At 34.8% G+C, this 25,903-nt stretch overlaps 2 protein-coding genes and 1 pseudogene across 2 annotated transcripts; 2 read left to right on the top strand and 1 right to left on the bottom strand.

Annotated features, from left to right (window-relative positions):
- Window positions 1-9,669: 9,669 nt before the first annotated feature.
- On the top strand, window positions 9,670-14,904 carry LOC106400023 (annotated as a pseudogene).
- LOC125575483 (CTP synthase-like) lies at window positions 11,133-13,091 on the top strand. Its single transcript, XM_048749505.1, has 12 exons — window positions 11,133-11,250; window positions 11,409-11,488; window positions 11,562-11,648; window positions 11,728-11,778; window positions 11,874-11,991; window positions 12,060-12,116; window positions 12,199-12,263; window positions 12,327-12,410; window positions 12,510-12,560; window positions 12,659-12,721; window positions 12,832-12,869; window positions 12,989-13,091. Exons 1-12 carry the CDS (start codon window positions 11,133-11,135, stop codon window positions 13,089-13,091), a joined length of 915 nt encoding a protein of 304 aa, XP_048605462.1.
- Window positions 14,905-15,089: 185 nt separating the features above from the next.
- LOC106400302 (fasciclin-like arabinogalactan protein 14) lies at window positions 15,090-17,436 on the bottom strand. The gene has a single exon (XM_013840676.3). The coding sequence runs from the start codon at window positions 16,194-16,196 to the stop codon at window positions 15,396-15,398; it is 801 nt and encodes a 266-aa protein (XP_013696130.2). The 5' UTR covers window positions 16,197-17,436; the 3' UTR covers window positions 15,090-15,395.
- Window positions 17,437-25,903: the final 8,467 nt, after the last annotated feature.

Raw genomic sequence — 25,903 nt, 5'->3', positions numbered from 1 at the left:
AGAACCCATAATCGAATGAACTAATGTTCAAAGTGAAACCCTAAAATCTGTAAACCCTAAATTACGTGTGCATGGATTATTTTATTTGATTGATTGAATGTTTCTTTGAGGTTTAAATCCGTGTGAGTTAGGATTGATAGTTTTTATAACCTGATTGAATGATTTGAGGTTTAATATTGCATGTTAGAATCTGTTATAATATAAACCGTAATTTGAATTGATAAACTCTAAAATAGAATCCGTGTATTGCATAATCCGAATTGAATGTTTTGAGGTTTCATATTATACTAGGTTGATAGTTTCATGATATAATCAAATGTTCTGAGGTTTAAGATTATTTGCTAGAAGCTGATTGATTGATAAAACCCTAATTTCGAATTGAAACCCTAAACCCTAATTTGCGTATTCCTAAAATCAGATTGCTTGATTCCATCTTGCTAATATCAGCCTTGAAACTGATAAATATCAGCCTTGAAACTGATTAATAAAATTGATAGAATCAGCCTTGAAACTGATTTTTTTGGTTTTTCATGATTGAAACCCTATTTTTGAATCGAAACCCTAAATTGTGTAATGCTTGAATCCGTTTGATTATTGATTCAATTGCTAGTCTTGATAAAACCTAATTGAATCTGATTGTTAGTCTAGTTAAATCTCATACCTGAAACTGATTGATTAATTGATAAACCTTGATTGAATGTTTTAATATTACCCTTGCACATATAGAATCCGATTGCTAAGAATGAGTGCATCATATCTACTTGGTCGTGTGGCCAGTTTGCATCATATATCATCCTGACCAACATGTTTATGTTATGCGCATGATCTGATTATTATCACCTTTGGATAATCTGATTGTTTTAAATTGAGGTTCTATAATTTCACTCCTGTACATATAGAATCAGTATGCTAGGTTTGCATTATAACCATATGGCCGCATGAAAACATATAAAAATTGCTTGTTTGGTCGATACCATTGCTTGATAAATCTGTGTGACTTATTATGCATCATATATCACTTTGGCCGTGTGGCTTGTTTGCTTATTAGAAATGTATTGACTTGATAGCATGTCCTGTTTATGGCTGTATGTTAAATATTTTATGATATCTAAAATTGATTGATATATGATTTGGGATGTCGAAAATCAACTTGGATTTTGCTGCCATAAATCTCTCAGGAGATAATTATTTGAAATGGGCACTGGATAGTGAGTTTATCCTAAAGTCAAAAGACTTGGTGAATGAATCACAAAAGGCGATAATGCCAAATGAGAAAGATTGATACAGGGCAATTTAATTATTAGTCATCATCTTATTAGGAGTCTCAAAGATCAGTATCTGACTATAGAGAATCCTCTAGACCTTTGGAGAGTTTAAAAAAAATCGAGATATGATCACCAAAGAACGGTGTTATTACCAAAGGACCTATTCGATTGGAGGAATCCCAGAATCCAAGATTATAAGTCTGTGGATGAGTCTATTGCTAGCTGTGCAAAATAATGGATTACTGATGAGAAACAGTGAATTGAGACCTCCTGGACTAACCCCATTACCTGATACCAATAAGGCCGCAGGAAAAAAAAGGTAACTACGTCCAGAATGATATACCACACGACCATGGCCGTGGAGGGTGGAAAGGACGTGGCCATGACCACTATAACACATTTGGCCGTGGGAATCACTATGGCAGAGGCCGTGGGTATCAACCCAATTTGAGCCATGGCCAAGGCAGTGGCCGTGGTATATCCTTTAAACCACAAAGTTCGACCAAATCAGTGTGCCATAGATGTGGAATGGGGAACCATTGGGCAAAGATATGAGGGACTCCCAAAGAGAGTCTGAAAGAGAAGAATCTTGAAACCCACTTGGTCTATAAAGATGGTGAAAATAATTTCGAACATGATCAAGATGATCTTATGGAATATGAGACTTATTATTCCCTAAAAGAATCAAGTTGATAATCTGATTTTGACATCAAACTTGTGTGATTACTTTGCTTGTATGCTTTCTCTGATTTTTATCTCCTTGAATTTATTTCTATTACATTGTCTGTTTAGATTAAATGAATGAATGATTTTTCTATATGAGTACACTGAAAAACGTCAATATAAGTACTAAAGCAGGTATCGTCAGTCTGAAAGAAGACTATGGCTAGGCTAATATATTATTGCCTAAGGGTATTCATCTAGAAATCAGTGATGCTTTTTATTCACCCAGCTCTAAGAGCAAGAGCAGCCTTTTGAGTTTTAAAGATATAAGAATGAATGGTTTCCATATTGAAACAATGGGCGAAGGAAACAAAGAGTTCCTTCAGATATATGTATAAAATCGCCCAAGGCCATAATAAGTCCTAAAAACTATACATGCATTCTCTACTGACCTAGACTATGCATAGATCAGTATGATAGAGGCTAAATGCCTGCAAAAATATACACTTTATGGCACGACCGGATTGGCCATCCTGGTCCAAACATGATGCGAAAATTGATATTCAAAATGCACACATTAAAAGATAAGAAGAGTTATCCCAAAGAATCTCACGTGTGTAGCATGTACACAAGGGAAACTCCTTAGGCCATCACCAGTAAAACGGCTACGAGCCCCTTTTTCATAATAAAGACTATATGTCTAGATAATACTGATGAATACATGTCTCAAGCGTTTAAATGATTATGGTATGTCCATGGGGGTAAGTGTGGACAATTCTGTGATACATGTCCATACCAAGAACGGCTTGGCCGAAATCTTTTAAAACGCAAATAGCTGATTGATAGATCATAACTTATGAGGTCAAAACTCTCATTCACAGCTTGGGCCACACAAAATTTACATGCACCTAAGTTAATATGCATCATGCCATTTAGTGAGCATAGATATCCCCTATCATAATTATTAACGGGTCAAGAGCCAGACAGCACATCCAAGACATACTCCATCATAAGACATTTGGATGTGCTGTCTATGTACTAATTGCTCCACCACAGATAAATAAGATGGGACCTCAAAAGGAGGATGGGGATATATGTTGGATATGATTCTCTCACAATAATAAAGTACTTTGAGCCAACTATGAGTGATTATATTTGAGGCCAGGTACACGGATTATTTTAAGACCAGGAGGAGAAAAATAATAAAGCTGGTAAAAGAATGGTAAAAGAAATAGAATGGAATCAACCATCAATGTCTTGGCAAGATCCTTAGACTAAAGAATGTGAAATAGACGTCCAAACATTATACATTTACAAAGCTAGCTAATCAAATGCCAGACACATTTGCTGACCTGAAAAAGAATGACTAAGTCATATATAAACCAGCTTGTAAAGCATCAACAAATTTGATGTCCAAAAAGAGACACATTCAAGTTGCTACAGAGTCTAGACAACGTATGAAACGTGGTAGACCAATAGGTTCCAAAAGATAAGAATCCTCGGAAACAAAAGAAAGGTGCAGAGAATGATAATCAAAATCCAAATCCGAGGTTACTAAGGAAACCATCCCAGACATGGAGATAAGGCCGGCCGGCTCTAAGGCACAGGTACCAAACAATGTAGTTTGGGACGCCAAGCTGCAAAGTATTAAAGGTCCTGATAATAATGAATCTCAATCGATTATATCATGTCTGGAACATAATGGAACCAATAAGGAATGTCGACATAAGATGATTTATTTGCATACGATGTAGCACTTGAATTTATGAATATAAGCGAGGATCATAAACTCACGTCAATATAAGAGTGCACACTCGTAGAACATATTGGATTGAATGGAAACGTGGGGTTAAATAGTTTAAAGAAGAAAAGCGTATTTGGCCATATGATTAAGACGCCATATGATGTTAGAACCAGTGGATATAAATGGGTCTTGTGAAGAATAGAAATCGTGAGATATAAAGCTGATGTTGCACAAGAATTCTCACAGATACAAGTAATAGATTATGAGGAGATATACTCTCATGTGGTGGATGCAACTACTTTTAGATTTCTCATAAGTCTGGCTATATAAGAGAGAAAATTAGACTTGCAGCAAACTGTAGTGACTGCATATTTATATGGTCCACTGGATAATGAAAGTACTAGAGGGTATTGAGCTGAAAGAACAACAAGTTCTCGAGAAAAATATTGATAATCATCAAAGTATATGATATGAATATCCTAGGAACCTCTGAATACAATTTCCCAAACAGTTGAATATCTCAAGAAAGAGTTTGAGATGAAATATCTTGGAAAACAAAGTTTTGTTTGGGATTACAGCTTGAGTACATTAACAATGAAATCCTTGTGCATCAAATAGTATATACAGAAAAGGGTACTCAAGAGATTTAATATGGACCAGTCTCACCCATTATCTAGTACATAGGCGTGAGATCACTTTTTTTGGACACTGATCCATTCAGTTCAAAGGTGGACGATAAAGAAGTCTAGTTAGTCCTGAGATGGACGATGCAGAAGTCTTGTTTTAGATACTGATCTGTTTGGTCCATAAGAAGGACGATGAAGAAGCCTTTGATTTTGGTTTATTTTATACTAACCAGCCCAAAGAGGGGTTATTTGGTTTTGTTGATTTGTTTTTCGGACAGGTTATGTTTTACACATGGTGGTACACACATATCACAGCAACATCATCCAAGATTTCGTGTGTGTGTATTTGAGGTCGATGACTCAATATGTTCGATCAGATTGTGGCATGACCGATGGTAAAGAAGAACCAACTATCATGTTCGAGGATAAAACATATTCTGCCCAAGATCTTCATCACCCACGGATTGCAGAAAATTGGAGAGGTCCAAAGGACCTTCAGTAATGTCCAAATCAGGGGGAGTAATGTGTGTTGTGCTCTTTTTCTTTCACCTTGGTTTTGTCCCAATTGGATTTTCCTGGTAAAGTTTTAATGAGGCAACATTAAAGCACATTACAAGCTCTAAATGGTTATGGCATCCCAGAGGGAGTGTTATGAACCAGATTTTGGATGACTCATAACCAAAGGATTATACCATCAGCGGCCCAAGAAAGAGAGAGTCGGCCAGTTTTTCATTTTCCTTAGTTGGATTATGATTTTACTCTTTCCATTTATCTATGACGGTGTAATCTCTTATATAAGAAACCTCTATGTTATGAATAAAGATAGACTTTTCCATTACTTTCACAACACATAATTCGTTTTTGTTGGGAATCGAAACCCTTGCTAATATCAAATATCTATGCATGTTCGATTACTTTCCAAATCTTATTAAATTTGCGGAACTATTTATGTAAAATTGTCTAGGACCGAATTGTTCGCATTTATTCCCAAACGCATTTTGCTTTTCTATTTATAACACTTATATTCATTGACATTAATTTAAATATCTTTAAGACTTTAAGTATTTTAACCAACACTAGATCTCGACATTTTTGTTTTCATTTATTTTTATGTAAACATTTTGTTTTCAATTCTAAATTGGTATATATTATAATATATATGTGTCTATCAATTTTTAAAATATAATAAGTTTACGGTATATTTTTTTCATTGAATAAATTGTTTCAAACTTTCACATGTATTTGTATCTTCTGCTATATATATATTTTCGGATTATTATTTCATTATTAAAATCATAACTATATATATATAAAGATTAGTAAAATATTGTTTTATTGTCATATTCAAAAATATTGTAACATTTCACAAATTTAGAATTTTTTTAAAAAATTTAACTTTTTGTTTCACAGATTTATATTATCGAGTAAATAATTAAATATTTAGTTTTTGTTTGATTTTTAAAATAAACTATATAGTTTAAAATTTGTTTTCATTGGTTTAAGGTAGTAAAAATTAATCATTGTTAGATAATATGATTTTTGTTATTTAAAAAAAAAATCTTCATAATTTTAAAATTTAACATCGACACATATTTAAATAATTAACATATGAAGGTATAGTATTACAACATTAAATTATATCTATATAATTTATACTATGTATAAATCTAATGGATCATCTATTGTTTAAATCTAATTATTGATAGTCCAATAAAAATTTATGGTAGGCCCAAAATTTAAAAGATAAGATTATAGACTAAATGTAACATAACTTGGCCTAGGTTCATTTTTAAAAAAATCACACATGAATCAAGGTTGTGACTTCTGTTGCGCGGGTTTTTGTTTTCATTTATTTTTATATAAACATTTTGTTTTCAATTTTAAATAGGTATATATTATAATATATATGTGTCTATCAAATTTTAAAATATAATAAGTTTACGGTATATTTTTTTCATTGAATAGATTGTTTCAAACTTTCACATGTATTTGTATCTTCTTCTATATATATATTTTTGGATTATTATTTCATTATTAAAATCATAACTATATATATATAAAGATTAGTAAAATATTGTTTTATTGTCATATTCAAAAATATTGTAATATTTCACAAATTTAGAAAGTTTTTTAAAAATTTAACTTTTCGTTTCACATATTTAAATTATCGAGTAAATAATTAAACATTTAGTTTTTGTTTAATTTTTGTTTATTTTTTAAAATAAACTATATAGTTTAAAATTTGTTTTCATTGGTTTAAGGTAGTAAAAATTAATCATTGTTAGATAATATGATTTTTGTTATTTAAAAAAAAATTTCATAATTTTAAAATTTAATACCGACAAATATTTAAATAATTAACATATGGAGGTATAGTATTACAACATTAAATTATATCTATTTAATTTATACTATGTATAAATCCAATGGATCATCTATTGTTTAAATCTAATTATTGATAGCCCAATAAAAATTTCTGGTAGGCCCAAAATTTAAAAGATAAGATTAGAGATTAAATGTAACTTAACTTTCTAGTGAATAGGTCTATTAGGTTCATTTTTAAAAAAAATCACACATGAATCAAGATTGTGACTTCTGTTTTAATATATAAGATTAAGACAAAAAATTAACAACTGATTTTTTTGTAACACTTCTTGATCAAATGATACTGTTTCCTCCAATGAGCTACTCCATGGAAGACAAAAATGTCACGGAGGTTGAATAAACTCATATTTCCCTTTCCATTAACAAAAAGCAATAAATTTTGTATTCTAATCACATATCAACATTTTCATCTATTGTCTCAAAAAATAGTTTGACATGATTGGCCTAATAGAGTAGGTATCTGAAATATTTGTATGGATGGATAGACGTGAGGAGAAGATGCCAGGGGCAGTGGGTCAAAGTTTTAAGGGCCAGAGGAAGATTAGGAGCTGTCTTAGTGTCATTGATTGGCTGTTGCGCCTTGCGCCCTTGGATTCTTCTAAAAATCATTAGATTTTATATTCATCGGTTCAAATTTTAAAACTATAAAAAAACTAAATTATAAGACAGAGAAAGACACAAAACATGACAAACATCTATATTGGATTATCCAAATTGAGAGAGATGCGTGTACAGTATGATGCGTTGAACAATTCCAAGCCACAGCACTGTCTATTGTCCATTTTATTGTTTTCACTTTTCTGTTATTTATATGGTATTTGTCTATTTGATATTTGTTCATCAAATAATATTTAGGCATATTAAACAAACAGTGAGATATGTTTTTCTTGTTACTCATTGGTGACACCGAATGTCTCAGTTTAGATTATAAAGCTATAGATAGTAGAAAATCCTAACTGCTCTAAAAATATGTAATGAACGACAAAGACAGTGGAGGAAGGAAGATTAGTTAAAAATGCCAGTTTGCACTCAATTACTATACATTTATAACAATCCTAAGGTGACGACAAGAAAAAATTATAACAACCCTAAGGACTTTGTGCATGCACTGCTCATGCATTATCTATTTATCTTAGCTCACGATGGAGGCTCATAACAACTGGAATAAAAACTATAGAAGAAAAACGTTATGTAGCTTAGAGGTTAGAGCCTTAGGCTACTGCATATGGCGCCATCATTCTAAAATAATTGGGGTCATTCGCGTCGTCAAAACTGGACATTGTTGATTAATACAGGGAGGCATTACTGGGCTGAAGTTTTTAAACTGAGTTTCTTTATTTGATTTATAAAATCACGGGTCTGTTCGGTGATTTAAATAAAACTAAATGTACATAGGTAACACTTACAAGTTACAAGTAACAGGAACGCGGTTTAGTTTTTAATAAGATAGATGGTAAAATGCATGATGTATCCCCACGACAATACTGTATAAATGTGTAATTAATATTTATTGAAGGACGTCTAGATTAGCTGTTGACAAGCTATATCAAAAGGAAGTCTAGTAAAACTGTTTTTTTTTTAATTAGTATTCGTATTACTATTATTTATGAGAAGGCCAAATGCATCGAGAAAATGATACGTGATAGAGGGAACAAAGGCCGGTGTTGATTTTCCGCCGCAAGTATAGAAAAAAACGACGTCCCTTTATAGTTACAAGCAAGTAGCCACGTGATAATATTTATTTTCTTTGTTCGGTAGTCATTAATACCATTTTGGGGGGAGGTTTTTGATATTATAAACGTGAAAATGATTATGCGAGAAGAAAATAATAACTAAGCAAACAATGTATAATCTCTGATGTCTGATCACTTTGTTTGTCACTCGAGCTTAGAGGTTTGATACATTTATCGTACCCAAAAAATAGTTCATTTTGTGTGGAAGAAACAGGTAGTTTAGTGAGCTCGGATAAATAAAAAAGAACCGAAACATATACTAATAATTTTGATCCTTTTTTTTTCTTAAAGGTTTGAACCATTTCGGTTAGAGGTTTGATACATTTCGGTTCTTTTTTTTTTTTTAAAGAACCGAAACATATGCACATATTCAAATTTTCTAGGAGTACATATATAAGGGTAACACAGTCGATGGTACGTATGAATGTAATCGGTGGTTAAGCACATAAACAAAAAAGTCTAACAATCTTTCTTTATTACCAAACGGCTCACTGGATTTTTCTTTATATGTTAAACCACTCACAGTCGACGTAGAGACGTTGCAATGGATGGACCAAACATCTTTACACTCGTTTGGAGTGTACAATTGTAATGGTGAAGAATCGACCAAACGTCTTTATACTTGAAAGAGTGTATATGTAAACGTATCGTATCAGGAAAGGAGAACGGTGTGTAAATTGTAATGTTATCGTGACCTCATCCATATATGCCCCGCCATTTGCGTAACTTCCGGATCATCTACCTATCTTATAATTGTTTCTTTTTTTGTATATATCTCTTTGACCTTATTCACAAACACAGCTCATATTCCCCTCCTTCTACTCATCATATAATTTGAAAAATGCGATCCATTTAGCCAGTTTCACGTGTCACTAGATTTTTATGTCTGTTTTTAAAATTTCAGTGGAAATTTGCTTATACAAATCTATCAGAAAATACTTTTTCATTCAAATGGATAAAATTAACAAGAAAATATCGGAAAGAACAAAGTATTGTAATCTGTACCACAGTAGCTACACGAAACAAAAACAACTAAACTCATAGCTTAAATTTTTTGCATTATCACATAGCTTAAAATTTGCCAACGATATTAGAATGAGCCCTAAAATTTGTTACAGGCTTCTCATAACTAAATATAATTGGGCTTTACTAATAAGCCCATGAATTCATGTATGTTTCTAAATTCTCCGGTGGGTCTCTCTCTTCATGGCTTTTTTTTTTTCTGCGACCGTTGCAACGGCTCAAGAGTGAAGTCCAAGGGACATGGAGTTAGTGACTCAATGAAGCCTGAGGCACAGGTCGCTTGTGCTGCTGGTCCTACTGTAGTGATACAGCTTATGTAGATTTTGAGTACTTATAGACTAATACAGTAACACTCTAACCTGAGAAGTATGTATGTTTTTTGTTCATATTCTTGATTTTGACTAGTACAGGTTGTAATTTGTAAAGAGGAACAGATGGCTTTTTTTACCATAAAAACTAAAAAGTGAAAGCAGTGTTTTTTTATGTATGGAAACATTTGTAATTGAGATCACTAAGAAAGCTGTTAGAATGATTCTTTGAGATCAGTTAAAATGTCCCAACAGACTACACTCTTGTTTACACAACTGAGTCATTGGTTGGTTTCAAAGCAGATTCACTCCTTCTATCTCTGATAAACAGTCTATGTCTACTTCTCTGCCATTTTTCCTGATACTCGAGGAATTAGCCTGTTGTGGCTGCAGCAACTGCAATTGCTTTTGAAAGGTGGTTAACTTGAACCTTTCTTTATATTCTGAATCACCCCAAGTATATCAACCTTATGCCGTTTCTTGAATATGGTTTACATTGGTTTGGTTCCAAGTGTTTGGTTGGTCGGCACAAGTAGCCTCTATTGTCGTCTGCTGCAACTTTCTGCCTCACGGTATGTCGGTGCTTGATGCCCATCGTCGGTCTTCTGTGGTAGGTGAATCTTTTGGAGGCGAGCTTGGGGAGGCCAATAACTACCGGCTCGTGACTCATGGTGTTCAAATTGTCTCCTCAACACTGTTTTCCGCAACGCGTGTGGCACACTTTTAGTAGTTTTGTGGAGTCCTTCCGCATTTCGATCCGGCTCTTGGCTTTGGGTATTGTAGTCGTGTTTTACACTCGGTTGTTGTGTTGTAGATTGTAGTTCTTCCGCTACTTGTTTCCCCTCTGTAATCTCTGTAAAAAATTTGAAAATGGTAATACAAATCTTAACATGTTTATCAAAAAAAAAAAAAAATACATATAAGCTTTGTTGCTTTAAGCTTAGAACAATAAAGTCACACAAAGTACAAAGCCCTCTTTATGTTTCTCTTTTCTCCTTTTCAATCTGATGGCACATCGTCATCAGTTGTAATGTTGTTTAACTTGCTATGTTCTGCATCTGCTTCGTTTCCAAATGCTTCTCCTTCCTCAAACCCCTTTTTATCATATCCTAAATGCAAAAGAAAAAGTTGAGCGAGTCTTCTTTGATTGCTCATGCAGTAGAGTTTCTATACTCCTATTGTACTCACCACAACGATTCAATACTTCTTGATAAATGATGTTGAAAGCAATCATCTGTAAACTCAAAACCAAACTCCACAATAACATTGAACGACATATAAACCACATGCATCCAAACCGTTCATTGCATACTTGAAAACATACTTCTTCAGATTACGGTGTGTCTCCTCTGTTCTTGATGATTCAGGTGAAGAAGAGGCTGAAAATGAAGTACGTTTTGGTGACAGGAGGAGTGGTGAGTGGACTCGGGAAAGGAGTCACTGCGAGTAGCATTGGACTCCTCCTCCAAGCCTGTGGCCTTCGTGTCACTTCCATCAAGATTGGTCAGATTCATTCTACATCCTCCTCTGTTTTCTCACTCTTAATTGCATGCAACGACTAAAAAAACGACACCTTTTTGTTCATGTAAACACGCTGCACATTTGAGTTCATTTGTATAAAGGATGAAACTTTCTTGATTGGTTTACGTTCTTTTATGTAGATCCTTATCTTAATACTGATGCTGGAACAATGTCTCCGTTTGAGCATGGAGAAGTATTTGTATTACATGATGGTGGAGAGGTATGTGAGATTGTGATTATGTCCCCTCTATTCGATGCATTGTTGTATCTAACACGGTGAAAAAACATTTTAGGTGGACTTGGACCTTGGCAACTATGAGCGGTTTTTAGACAATACATTGTCACGTGACAACAATTTAACAACCGGAAAGATATACCAGGTACTCTCTACTACATCAAATAGTAGCTATATCTCATGTTAGAACCAGGTCAACAAAGCATTAGCTTTGATTTTTGCAGTCTGTTATTGACAAAGAGAGGAAAGGAGACTACCTTGGGAAAACTGTACAGGTTCATATGTTATCTATCTACTTGTGGTCTTAACTTCCTCTGGTGCTAGTTTGATTTTAGTGTTTGAACACAAAGGTTTTGACTTTTCTTTTAAGGTGGTTCCCCATGTTACTGACGCAATCCAAGAGTGGATTGAGAGAGTAGCTAATGTTCATGTGGATGGAAAGGAAGGTCCTCCTGATGTCTGTGTTATTGAATTAGGCGCGACTATAGGTACTCTTTGCTTGCTTATATTCCCTTTCAGGAGAGTGGCTTTTTGTTGATTAATGTTTTATGTGCAGGTGATATTGAATCTATGCCTTTCATTGAGGCCCTTGGTCAATTCTCTTATAAAGCTGGTGAGCTGTGCTTGAAATTTGTATTAACTTTTTGAAGTTACTTGTTATCAGCTCCATAGCCTTCTGTCTTTCTTGTTCTTAGGACCTGATAATTTCTGCTTGGTTCATGTGAGCCTTGTGCCTGTTCTCAGTGTTGTTGGTGAACAGGTAGTTTTCTGTGGTTTTGATATCTTCCATGGAGATTCTATTTTATTAACATTTGCTTTGCAGAAGACAAAGCCAACGCAGCATAGTGTGAGAGGACTCAGGGGCCTTGGTCTGACACCAAATATCCTAGCATGTCGCAGCACCAAGGTAATGGCGCTCTTCAATATTTTATTTGTGCTGTAGTGTTAACGATTAGCCATGGATTTTGTTTGTTTTTTCATCTTAATCAGTTTTGTTTTGTAACAGGCACTTGAAGACAATGTCAAGACAAAGCTATCTCAGTTTTGCCATGTGCCTGTATGTCCTTTTTTTAATTCTAATTTAACCTCTTAGAGCAGAGAGGTTATCTCTCATTAGAAATAAAACATAATGTCTGCTTTTATCTGGTTTCATAGGAAGAGAATATTGTAACGCTCTATGATGTACCAAATATCTGGCATGTTCCGCTGCTTCTAAGGGTAAGAAAAATTTGTGCTTGAATAGTTTCTAACTCTACATACAAAATTAAAGTAGCTTGCTGGCAATGCTGATTGTTTGGTGTTAAATTTTTCTTTTATTGGATCAAAAGGTTCATAAAGCAATCTTAAAACAGTTGAACCTCCTTGGGTTTGTCTCTATACCATCTTTTCTATTTTCCTTGTCTCTAAGTGTAATTTTTATTCTGCTCTAAGGCTCCACACTTTATACCATCCTTTCTCTACTAATTGACATTTGTCTCTTTGCAGAAAAGCTGTAGAGGCTGACATGACAGAGTGGAGTGCAAGAACTAAAGTTTATGATACACTGCAAGATCCTGTTAGTCAACTTTTTCTTAAATATCTTTTTTGATGCCAGTGTGTCTATATAATGAAACCCATTGTTCAATCTCAATGGGTCTTCTCTTGCAGGTCAAAATTGCTATGGTTGGAAAGTACACTGGCCTTACTGATTCCTACCTCTCCGTGTTGAAGGTAACTGAATCTCTCTGATCTGAGTAAACCAAATATAGTTATGCATTTAGTTTATGCCCTCATTTGGCTATCATTTTTGTCTGCAGGCCCTTTTACATGCTTCTGTTGCATGTCACAAGAAGCTTATTGTAGAGTGGGTTGCAGCCAGTGACCTTGAAGAGATTACAGCACAGGAAGTGAGTCTTGCCTTCGTTTCTCTCAGTTTGTATTGAATCTCATGAGCCTTTGTACGACTAACCATTGCAGGCGTCAGATGTCCATAAAGCTGCGTGGGATCTTTTGAAGGTAAGTCAATTTTAACAAAGGCTGGCACACAAATTCAGTAGGCATGAATGACTCAGCATTGTTTTTTTGTTGCAGGGTGCTGATGGGATTCTAGTGCCTGGAGGTTTTGGTGATAGAGGAGTGCAAGGAAAGATACTTGCTACAAAGTTTGCCCGTGAAAACCAAGTTCCTTTCCTTGGCATATGCCTGGGAATGCAGCTTGCTGTTGTTGAATTTGCCCGCTCCATTCTTGGCTTTGAGGATGCAAACAGCACAGAGTTTGAACCAGAAACTTCAAGCCCTTGCGTCATATTTATGCCAGAGGTAACTAGACCATAATATAGTCTTCTCATTTGACTGATTACATGCTTTCAGTTTCTCAAGTGTCTTCTCTTAAGCTTCTTCATTCTATTTTTTAAGGGATCCACAACTCATATGGGAGGACTCACTTTCAGGTTCCTGATTGCAAATCTGCCAAGTTGTAAGTAACACATTTAAGATATAGTAGCACATGATAACTCTTAGGACTCTCTTCTTATGATTATTTTTTAGGTACGGTAATGCAAAGTTTGTTGATGAGCGACACCGTCACAGATATGAGGTACTACTTTTTTGCTGCATTCTTTCTATTTTACATATTCTTTTTGTTGAGTCTTGAAAGTGGAATGTATCTTTTTAATGCCAGGTGAATCCAGATATGATATCAGAAATTGAGAATGCTGGGCTCTCATTTGTTGGAAAGGATGAGACTGGGCGTCGTACGGAGGTAACATGCTCTTACAAAACCCTGTTTAATGTGGAACCTCACCGAGCTTAGAACAATAAATGAGTGCTTTCATGATGTGTAGCTTGTGGAACTGCAAAACCATCCATACTTTGTGGGTGTGTTCAGTTCCATCCTGAATTTAAGTCAAGACCTGGAAAACCTTCTGCATTGTTTCTAGGTAACTTCTCGGTTACATTAGCATTTAGACAAGAATCTGTGTTTATGGTGCTTACTAAGAAGACACACTTTGATACAAAACAGGTCTTATAGCAGCAGCGTCTTGAGGGTGCTTTTGCCTTTTCATAGTAAAACCTTAAAAGTAATAAACATCTCTAATCTAGTGTTTGCCTTTACTTATGTCTTTTGATAAAATGCAAAGTTTTAGAAATTGTTAGATGGTGGTTAGGCACTTTATAAAGAATTGTTCCTGCTATTTTAAAATAGTTTTGGTTGAAACTATAAAAATTAAGACATACACATTTTTTTTTCTGAAAATGGTATTAAAAATATAAACTAAAACTAAATCACTCAATCATCAATTTTTTTATAAAATATCATTTGTTGAAACTATAAAAATTAAGACATACACATTCTTTTTTTCTGAAAATGGTATTAAAAATATAAACTAAAACTAAATCACTCAATCATCAATTTTTTTATAAAATATCATTTGTTGAAAACTAAAACTAATATACAAATATTAAATATTATGTATTTTGAATTATCAAAAATTCTTCAAAATATCTTCTATTTTGGATTGGAGTGAGTATTATTTAATTAAGTGGGTGTTTATTTCAAATTTTTTTAACGATGGACCGATTTTTAAAACACTCATACCATGTAATGGAACAAAAAACAATGCACCATTTAGTCAGAAAAGCCAAAACACCAATTATTATCTTTCACAACATAATAAAGATCATATCCAAGCTTCCAAACAAATAAAGAGTTTTTGAGTTTTACAACTTTCTCCATCCTTATTGCACTCGCTTTATTTCTTCTTGTGACCCAAGCTTGCTCCTTCTTTAGTGTTTTGGGTGATAACTTGAACTCTTTTCCCTGCCAATCTTCTTTTATTTTCTTGGTCTCAAAAATCTGATCTGATCTTTTTTCATCCTTTCACACTGTTGTCAACTTTTAACCATCATGTCATTAAACCGTCATGAACAACCAGAAGGATGACATCACGACCGCAAACGGCAAGTCAAGCTGAGAATTAATAACTGAAGCTGAACTTGTTGAGTTGGCTTTGCTAGCAGATGCCTTCGGAGCAGCAGCAGCAGCCTTAGCAGCAGCAGGAGCCTTAGCCTTAGCAGAGGAGGATGGTGGGGACGGTGGGGATGGTGGCTCGTCATACTCATAATCATCATCATTAGGAGCTTGTGCAGGAAGTGGTGAAGACGAAGTATAAATTTTATCAGAAGGATTAGGATTCATCAAAGGTATATAGCTACTAATATGAAGCACCGAGATGTTGAACGGCTCTGACGCAACCGAGTCTATAAGCTGAGAGTCAAGGAGCGAACCACGAACCGCGGATCCGAACGCAATGTCGCCGTTATCCTTAACGGTGACGTTTACGAACCCTTGCTGGCCTTTGGCTTGGCCGCTTTGTTGGAAGAGAGTGGTGAGTATCGCTGTTTTCTTGCTAAGGCTCTTGAGTTTCTTGATGTCGTAGTAGTCGAGAATGACGTGGAGGCTGAGGATTACCTTGTTGTCTTCCATTGATTGGTCGGCGAACAGGTACACTGCGTCGTTGGCGAGGGCTAGGACGGTTATGGTTTGGCGGGAGTTGATGGTGGAAGCGAGTCCGGTTTGGGAGAGGAGTTTGTTGAAAGTGGAGAAGTCTTTGTTTTGGCTTAAGATGGTTGTGATGTTGAATGAGTTTGATGGAGTGTAGAGGAAGGCAGAAGCGAAGAAGAAGATGAGAGTTAGTGAGGTAGAAGAAGACATTGTGTTGATCGATGGTAGATGAGGATGCTTGGTTATGGATCTATGGTGTGAGGTTTATATAGAGTTGACATCTGTAAGTTTGATTTGGTGTCTTTTATTTGGCGTGAGGAAGAGAGTGTTTTTCTCCAAACTTTGAGGATACTTTGTGTCGTGTCTTTTTTGGATCGAGAGCACTTGTCGGGACCCGAGTATAGTGGTGATATTTTAAGTGTTTACGTTGTATCAACTGATCTTACGTAAGCAACTTGTATGCATTAGTAAGGATGTGGTAATCATAATTTTTTATACCCGAATATATCTGAAGATATCTAAAAATAATATCCATATATCTTGAAAATATTCAAAAATAATCAAATTACATATTTTTTTTTTAGATATTTTTTGGTACTCGTAATTTTACGGTTGCTTTAGATTTTAGATTTAGATTCAATTTTTTTAAATATAGAGAAATAAGACACTATCAGTGATGGTCTCTTACATAATTTTCCATAATTAAAACAATCAAATTTAATAACAATGATATTATAGAAACCAAAGAGGATTTTTTTGTTTGGAAAACTTTCATATTTGTATGATTTCTTAGTGTATGTTTTAGAAAAAATATGTTTATTTGATATAGTTAGTGTATTTTTATGATGTTTTTAGTGTATTATAAAACGAATGGGGTATTATTCTGTGTGAATTTTTTTATTTTAACAATAAACTAGGTATTAAATCCGCACGTGCGGACATAATAATTTTACAAATCTTTATAAGTAATACATTATCAATTCAAACATCCATTAAGTTAATGCATATAAGTAATTGGTTCATTTATTTGACAAGTGTTTGACAGGCGGCTAGAAAATTGGGTTGCTTAAACATTATTGTTTTTTTGTCAATGGTAACCATTATTTCTTTTCAACAAAACATAAGCAAAATATAAGTAAACATTAGCAAAATATAAGCAAAATACGTGATAAAATAAAATAATAAATTTACAATCCAAAAATAAAATACATATACAAAATTCTAGGTTTTAACTAAATAACAAATTATCCAAAACTAATGGTTACCATTGACAAAAAAAAATAATACACTCAATTTCCCCTAGCACAAATAAGAAAACAATAATACACTCAATTTCTCCGGCTAGAAGACTTTCCAGACGACTTAATTATAAGTCTTTCAGCTGGAAAACTTGTCAGACGACTTAATTATAAGTCTTCGATTGTTTGAGATGGTTGTCTTTGATTGTTTTGCAGGAAAACAAAATAGAGATGCCAGAACTCCCCCGTAGGATATATATATTAGGGGAAGAGCCCCCCGCAGTGCATAGCATTTCGTATCATACTTGTTGGACGTTGCATGTTGCTTTAAAGAAAGCTCTTCATGATGACGAATATGAAGAGCTGAAGGAGTCGAAGTTGTGAGTTTTCATCAAGTTCCAAGAGCTGGGATTTGATTGGGCTTCAAGGCTGGTTCACTACATGCTCGGTTTCCAGCCGGACATAAAGAAGAAGTATGAGCTGTGGAGTCTCGTTGGTCCAGAACCTGTGAGGTTTTCACTGTTAGAGTTTGAAAACCTCACTGGTCTAAACTGCGAGTACATCGAGGACCTTGAGAGACCTCACTCTGTTGTTACAAAGGAGTTGACTTCTTTTTGGGAGATGCTGGGAGTTCATGTCGAAGCTGGGCCATCTACTCAGGAGATAATAGCAGCACTTGAGAGATGCGAAGGGTGGTCTCGGGATGATCGCAAGCGGCTCGCGTACCTTGACATCTTCACTGGATACATCGAAGGGAGAAAGTATTCAACCCCTACACGGGTTAGTCTGGCAAGGCTAATGATGGAGCTAGAACGGTTTGAGAATTATCCATGGGGGAGAGTCGCGTTTAAGGTGCTGATGGACTCGGTGAAGGGCAGAGATATTTCGGGTTGTTACACTATTAATGGGTTTGCGCAAGCTCTCCAGGTCTGGGTGTACACAGCTCTTCCGGAATTGGGTGCTACTTTTGGTAATCCTCTCCCAAACAATCCGTCTCCACCGATACTGGCTTACAAGGGTCGCAAAGGACGCAGACAGTTTAAAGAGGCTATCTTCAGTCAGGTATTTACTTCAATCTGGACGACTTCGCAGAAAACTTATAATTAAGTCGTCTGATAAGTCTTCCAATTAGACGACTTAGTAGAAGACTTATAATTAAGTCGTATGGAAAGTCTTCCAGCTGGATGACTTAATAGAAGCCTTATAATTAAGTCGTCTGGGAAGACTATCCAATTATTCAATTATTATACTGATTGCTTTCTTTATTTTGGTCAAAAATGAACAAAAGACAAAAAAAAAAATAGGCATCCACTTTTTTTGACAAAAAAAAATTGAAGAAAAGGGCTTTAAAGTCCTAAAATGTGGTTATTGAAAACAGTGAAAAAAAACAGTTTTTTCTAAAATGGTTTTTAAGGATTTACAGATTTCTAAAGCCTAAAAAAATTGATTGGCAATTTTTTGGCTTTCAAAGCTTTTACACAACCACAAAGCCTCAACAGTCCAAGCACCAATTGAACCCCAGATCTACAAGCCTTTTAAGCAAACAGAAAAGAGGTTTAACATAGGCGGTGAACCTCACAAACTCTGGATGAACATCGGTGACATCAAATTAGAGGCCATGGTACCCAAATCTTGTGTTGTGCATGCTCTGACGGATACCTTCATCAGTTATCCACATAGTCATTCCTGCATGAGCATCGACTCCAACACGAAGACACAACTCCAAACCCTTATCGCCGCCATATGCACAGACTGTCTCCTCCTTGTAGGTTTGAGTAACCACCTCCTCCCTTCTGTCAAGGCGATGAAGAAATTAGTCTGGACGGCGAGAAGCAGATCAAAGTAAACCTTCATCCCGCAATAGATATGCTGCCACCGAGCGTCCTTAAACCGTCGGTATAAAAACTGATAATGGGATTTCCTGACCTTCCCTATCCTCCCCTAACAGAGAGAGGGACATAATCCCAACGAGACACCAGAAACCAATATCATTATAGAGGCCCTCCACGCCATGAAACCCATCCAACAAGCGAAAATGGAAAGCGAAGAGCCTTTTGGCGACACCGGCGTGACTGTTCTGTCTCGTTGTGCAGAGACCAAGAAGGGCGGACCGCAACTGACAGACAAGGCCGCCAGACTGTGCGGTCACAACCCTAAGAAAACGGTGATGAAAATGAAAATATAAAAAATTTGGTTCGTCGCGTTAGATTCACTCGGCGCTCAGAGGTGTGATTAAAAAATGCTTTTATGTGTGTACATTTTATGCAACTTGGAGAACATAGGCTTCTTGGCTCTTGCAATCAGCGAGTTAATATTCACATTTTATGTGTACCCTTTGTCATCCCAAAATGAAAGGAAAAAAAAATCATATTATGTTAAGTTGTAAGTTTGTAACCGTGTTATGGTTTTGTGACTTTTATAAGATGCTCATGTACACAACGCAGCAACGTGAGAAAGTCCACTAGGCTTAGTCAAAATAACATATAGTTGAACTTTCAGGCCCATTTGAATTATTTATCTGTTACTTTTGTTTTCTAGTCTGAAGAGAAGAAATTGTTTTATTTGGACTAGGATTCCGAGCTAACAGAACCAGTGGATTATTTGGTTTTTCTGGTTTTGTTGGTTAGTTTGTTTCTTATCAAAACTAATTGAGAAAAAAAGGTTTTGATTCGGTTCAGTTATCTATTATGTGGGGTATTTAAAATTTTATTTGAAACTAACCAAAATTATTTAGGGATATATCATATACTATAACCTAATCGAGTTACACCATTTTTACTGATTTGTAATTGTCGTTGTCAAAAAAAAAAAAAACTGATTAGTCAGTCCATTGTCTCACTGACAGTTGAAACTAACCAAAATTATTTAAATTTCAAAATATACACCTCTTTTTATGACTTCTTATTTTTATCCAGGACTATATTTCCTAATTCGTATATAAAATTATGTCGGGCTTCGGGCGTGCAGCTTTATCTGATCAAGAGCCGGGGCACAAGGGTCCTGGTACTATCCCACGTGCGAAGAGCCAAATATGTACATATACCGAATGAGGTATATGAGATTAATCAACGGTCAGAACTCAGAAGCTATTGTAGGACCCAAAGCTGAAGAGTGAATATGTTCCAGCGATGAGGGAACCAGTCACATGAAAGTCGCGTGACGGATCCATTTAAAGTCCTTGTCGCGATCTCTCTCCCAAATCTTTACTGATCCGAGCTCCTTTGAATTTATGAGATTACCCTTCAAGAAAGGATTACGATCCGCAACCAATGTGACGTTATATATCTATTCATTTTTGTAGAAAATGTGACGTTTAATAATCAAGTTCCTATAATCAATGATCATACTAAACTTGAATTACTCAGAAATCAGAAGAATCAATAAAGAAAAAATGAATTTGAGTAAATCTTATTATACAAGAAACAAATCCGCGCGTTCGCGCGGACTATTGGATTCCTTACTAAAATTTGTATTTATTTATAATTTTGTTTGTTTTTTTATAAAAATATTTTGTGTGTTACATTTTTCTCCCACATTTATTAACTATGTATTTTTATCATACACAAGTTTTTGAAATATACTATACGCATATGCAAAATTATTTTGAGTTATTTTAAATTTATTTTATATTCTATTTTAAAATATTGATCAATTAAAATATTTATGAAAAACAAAGATAAAATATTGACAATGTTAGGTACTCAAAAGAATAACAAAAAATCGTAGAGATGTTTCAATAATCTACCAAAACACATTTAGAACAAATAGCCGTTTGTAAGCCAATCCATTTACAATTATAAATAAAAATTAAACTTGACCTTATTATTACTGGGAAAAAAGCTTCTTAGATATGATCATATGAAGATTTTTTATTACAACATATATCTTTACCTTTATAATATAAGACTGATATGATATTAAATAGCATACCAATACTGTCTAAATTGTTGTAACCTAGCTACTAATGTTTTTCTGGGTAATTAATAAGCATTGTACCAATTGTTTATTTTGGGTCGAATTAATTGATATTCATATTTTTTTTAGAAAATAGAAGACGTCTGATGCAAAAATTTAATGTTAAAAATGAATGTTTTCCTATTGTATAGAGTTTTTATTCAATTTATTAGGTTTATCAAGATGTAATTACCAAGACAAATGACAATTTTACGCAACTGTTGAAAAACTTTAACAGAATAAAATGAGTATTCTAAGAGATGTAACTATTTAAATGAATGGATGCCTTCTAATCTCAGCCCTACGTAAGTAATTCATATTTTAAACAAATTATCTACAAAAATTAGTTAGAATTTCCAATAGAGAATTTTGATTTAAGAAAATTAAAGAGTAAGTTTCCTCCGTATTCTAGCCTAGAAATAAGAAAGAAAACTAAATTAAGATCAAATAGAAAATGATAGGTGCATAAAATATTATGTAATGGAAATAGAGTGCCAAATATATGTTTCATAAGGTTCTCCAAAATAAAAGATATTCTTAAGAACACCATATCGTAGAATAACTAAAATAAAGTGACAATTGGAAGAGATAATTTTTTTTTTTTTGTCATCAATTACAGATTCGTATTGACTCTTTGAACCACACCGGGAGATCCTGATCCATGTGAACGACGAAAGACGGTTGTTTCCTAACACTGCGTGCTAGACTATTCGCCTTTGAGTTTTGCGTCCCTGGTACATAGATGATCTATGATCTAATGAAACTTTCTCTCAGGGTCTTGATATCTTCCAAATAATTTGCAAATGCTGGCAATTCTTCTGGTTCTGAAACCATCTTCACCAATTGAGAACAATCCGTTGCAAATGTAACCTGAAATTGACGTAAGTTTTTCATACATTCTATTGCCCATAATAGAGCTTCTATCTCCGCATGCAGAAGAGTGAGACAAGCCCGGACATTCTTCGCCCCCAACAGCCCATCAAAACCTTTTAAAGTACTGAGCCAACCTTGTTCTGAGAAAGTATCATTTTCCTTCCAAGAGCCATCTGTGAAGCACCATCTTCCTGGGATCAATGGAAGCGTTGTAGGCTCGACCGGTAATACTCTCTTGTTTTCCTTTAGTACATGTGCCTCAGTCCAGAGTGTTGACTCTGTTTCTGCCAATTTGAGCGTATCTCGAGGATCTATATCCAAATTACTAAAAAAATTATTATCCTTCCTTTCCAAATATACCATAGTATCCACGCAAACTGATGATTCTCCATCTGCGGGAAGACTCGCCAAAAGAGATGATCCACATTTGTGAAAAGGGAGCTTGTGGGGAAAATAGCTGGGTTTGATGGTATCTTGGAGAGAACCCAAACCTGAAGTGCTGGAGGACATTCAAAAAACACATGGTTGATCGATTCCTCATCCGCTCCACATCGTGCACAACATATATCCACTTGTATCCCTCGCGCTTTCAGATTCTTCTTTACTGCTATACACCCGGTCACTAATTGCCATAGAAAATGTTTCCTTTTTGGGGGGCACCGTATTTTCCAACAGAACGCCTTCAATGTATCAATTGTAGGTCCAAACATTAAAGGTGGTCTTTCCCTATCTGGGTAGACCCGTTCTATCTGATATCCTGATTTAACCGTATACTTTCCATTATTTGTGAAATGCCAGCCATCCCTGTATACCATCTGGGTTCTACTCAGTGGTATGCTTTCTATAATTTTCACATCATGGGGATCCATCAAAGCCCGGAGTGCTTGGGAGTTCCAGGTTCACGAAGTAGAATCAATAAGATAATCCACTGTTAGGTCTGGGTAAAAATTGTGTTGATTTTTATTTGCTGGTCTCGGGCGAGTGGTTGGGAGCCATGGGTCATTCCATAAATATATAGATGATCCTGATCCCACCTTTTTAATTAGTCCTTTGCGAACCAGAGATCTAGCAGAAACAATACTCCGCCAGCCATATGACGAAGAATATGAACGAATCGGTTCCAGGGGTGAGGCGTTCCTGTAATACCGACCTTTGAAAACTCGAGCAAATAAAGTATTTGGCCTCTCTATCAGGCGCCATAACTGTTTACCAAACATCACTGTTAGGCCTGGGCATTTCGGGTATCGGTTCGGTTCGGTTCGGGTATTTCGGATTTCGGGTAGTTCGGATAAGGGCTAGAAGATCCATTTAGTACTTGACCTATTTTCGGTTCGGTTCGGTTCGGATAGTTTCGGGTTCGGTTCGGTTCGGATAGTAAATGTAGGAACCGGAAAATATCCGGAAAAAGTTCGGTTCTCATTTGGATCCGGTTCGGGTTCGGATAGTTCGGGTAATTCGGATAATTTGGATAAAATATCGTTTATTTAAGGTAAAATATCAAATAATTAAGATGATTTACATAAAAATTTTGGATATTTTGGATTACTTTGGATATTTCGGATAAAACTATCCGGATACTTTCGGATACTTTCGGGTAGTTTAGATACTTTATAATAATTTAGTTATCATAAACTATTTTCAGATACTTTTAATAGAATTTTAAATTTAAAATATATATTTAATGATGTTATATGTATATATAATTAATATTTTTATATATTCGGGTACCCGTTCGGTTCTCGGTTCGGTTCCGGTTCGGTTCGGTTATTTCGGATATAAAAATATAGGAACCGTTCGGGTATTTGAGGGTATTGGTCCGGTTCTGGTTTCGGGTATTTCGGTTCGGTTCCGGTTCGGTTCTTCGGTTCCGGTTATTTTGCCCAAGCCTAATCGCTGTATTGAAATCAGTGATATCTTTAAATCCTAAACCTCCGTCCTCCTTATTTACACATACTTTATCCCATGATTTCCAGTGCATGCCTCTTGTGTTTCCCCCTGGACTCCACCATAATTGTGCAACCGCGCTTGTCAGTTTTTTTGCGGTTGCCTTAGGTAAACGATAGCAAGACATGACATGATTTGGTAATACCGTAACCACTGATTTTATAATTACTTCCTTTCCTCCTTTTGTGAAAAATTTAAATGTCCAGCCATTAACTCTATTATTTAGCCGGTCCTGCACAAAGCTAAAAACTTGTATTTTGGATCCTCCCAAACTTTCTGGAAGACCTAGATAAGATCCCATGCCTCCAATATTCTGGATTCTTAAAATATCTCGCAACTCCTGTTTAAATGGTTCCTCAATTTTGTGCCCAAATTGAATGGAGGACTTATCAAAATTTATAAGTTGACCGGATACTACCTCATATTCCTTCAATATCCTGAGAATAGTTTGACACTCTTCCTTTTGAGCCTTACAAAAGAAAAGACTATCGTCCGCAAATAGCAAATGAGATATCGATGGACACGCTCTAACTACCTTCATCCCCGTTAGGTGTCGTTCTCTCTCCGCCTTTTTAATATTTGCAATTAAAGCCTCAGTACACAAAATAAATAAATAAGGAGATAAAGGATCCCCTTGTCGTAAGCCCCTATGTGGAGTAATAAGGCCCAGTGGTTGACCATTTAGTAGAACCCGATATTGTACCGATGATATACACTCCATCATTAAAGTAATCCAATGAAAATCAAAGCTCATCTTCTGTAGTAGAGCCTTGATGAAATCCCATTCCACTCTATCATACGCTTTACTCATGTCTGTTTTAATCGCCATATATTTTCCTTGACATGCCTTATTAGTCCGTAATCCATGAATTAATTCCTGAGCTATAAGGATATTATCAGAAATCAACCGTCCTGGCACAAAGGCCGATTGAGTTTCTGATATGAGGGCGGGTAGAAATATTTTCAACCGCTGACATAAAACATACATAAAATTATTTCAATGAATTATTTCAATGAATGGATGCCTTTTATTTCCAATATGAACCCTACATAAATAATTCACATTTATAGTTGCACAAAAAAAATTCAAATTTATAATATTAATTTAAACCATTAAATTAAACTTTCGTAAGAACCAATTTCGTGTGGCACGCATGTACAACTTACAACCGGTCAATTCTAAATGTATTTTTCAATTTAGAGATATATTTTTTTCAATTTTATGCTTAGTTTTATCACTAACCTCACCACATATAATTAGATATTAAATTATACTGTAATATAAAAGTTTAGAAATATTTACCTTATTAAGTTTCAAACTTCACAACTGTTAGAAGTTCAAACAGAAATAGAATAAACTAATATACAGAAAATATATTTTTAAAATTACAAAAATATTTTAAAATTCATTTATATGGCACACTCACATTATATTTATGGTAAAATCCAAAAGATTATTAGATATTATCAATTTATTTATTTTTAAATATTTCTATAATATACTATCGAAGATAATTTTATATCTATCACATTCATATATTTTTTAACTTTTAGTTTTTCTTTTTGTATTTGGAAAATACAAAGACATATATATATATATATAAAGTTGTATAAAAACATAATGCTCCCACCAAAAAAAGTATACTATATATTGAAAATATAACCACACAGGATTTGTTCATGATTGTGATCATATGATATTTAAGATATGATTCTATGTCAATGATTGTTATCGTTATGGAGAGGTGTAAAAATGCGGGATTGAGCAAAGTAACTCCAATTCTAGTCTAAACTTCTCAAACACTATTCCTCCTTCTCTTCTAGGCTCTGATTGGTTATCAATCAAAATCTTATGGTGTTCCTCATCAAATAAAAAAACTCACTTGTCTCAAAAGTCTGAATTCGATC

Source organism: Brassica napus, chromosome C3, assembly GCF_020379485.1.
Source record: "Brassica napus cultivar Da-Ae chromosome C3, Da-Ae, whole genome shotgun sequence".
Classification (NCBI taxonomy): Eukaryota; Viridiplantae; Streptophyta; class Magnoliopsida; order Brassicales; family Brassicaceae; genus Brassica; species Brassica napus.
The sequence above is the reverse complement of the archived record's forward strand: the minus strand, read 5'-3'. Positions and strand labels throughout refer to the sequence as shown.

Coding starts and splice junctions, on each gene's coding strand:
- LOC125575483 (XM_048749505.1), top strand. CDS start 11,133: ATGAAGTACGTTTTGGTGACAGGAGGAGTGGTGAGTGGACTCGGGAAA. Junction 11,992..12,059: donor TGAATTAGGCGCGACTATAG/GTACTCTTTGCT, acceptor TTTTATGTGCAG/GTGATATTGAATCTATGCCT. Junction 12,117..12,198: donor TCAATTCTCTTATAAAGCTG/GTGAGCTGTGCT, acceptor TCTTGTTCTTAG/GACCTGATAATTTCTGCTTG.
- LOC106400302 (XM_013840676.3), bottom strand. CDS start 16,196: ATGTCTTCTTCTACCTCACTAACTCTCATCTTCTTCTTCGCTTCTGCC.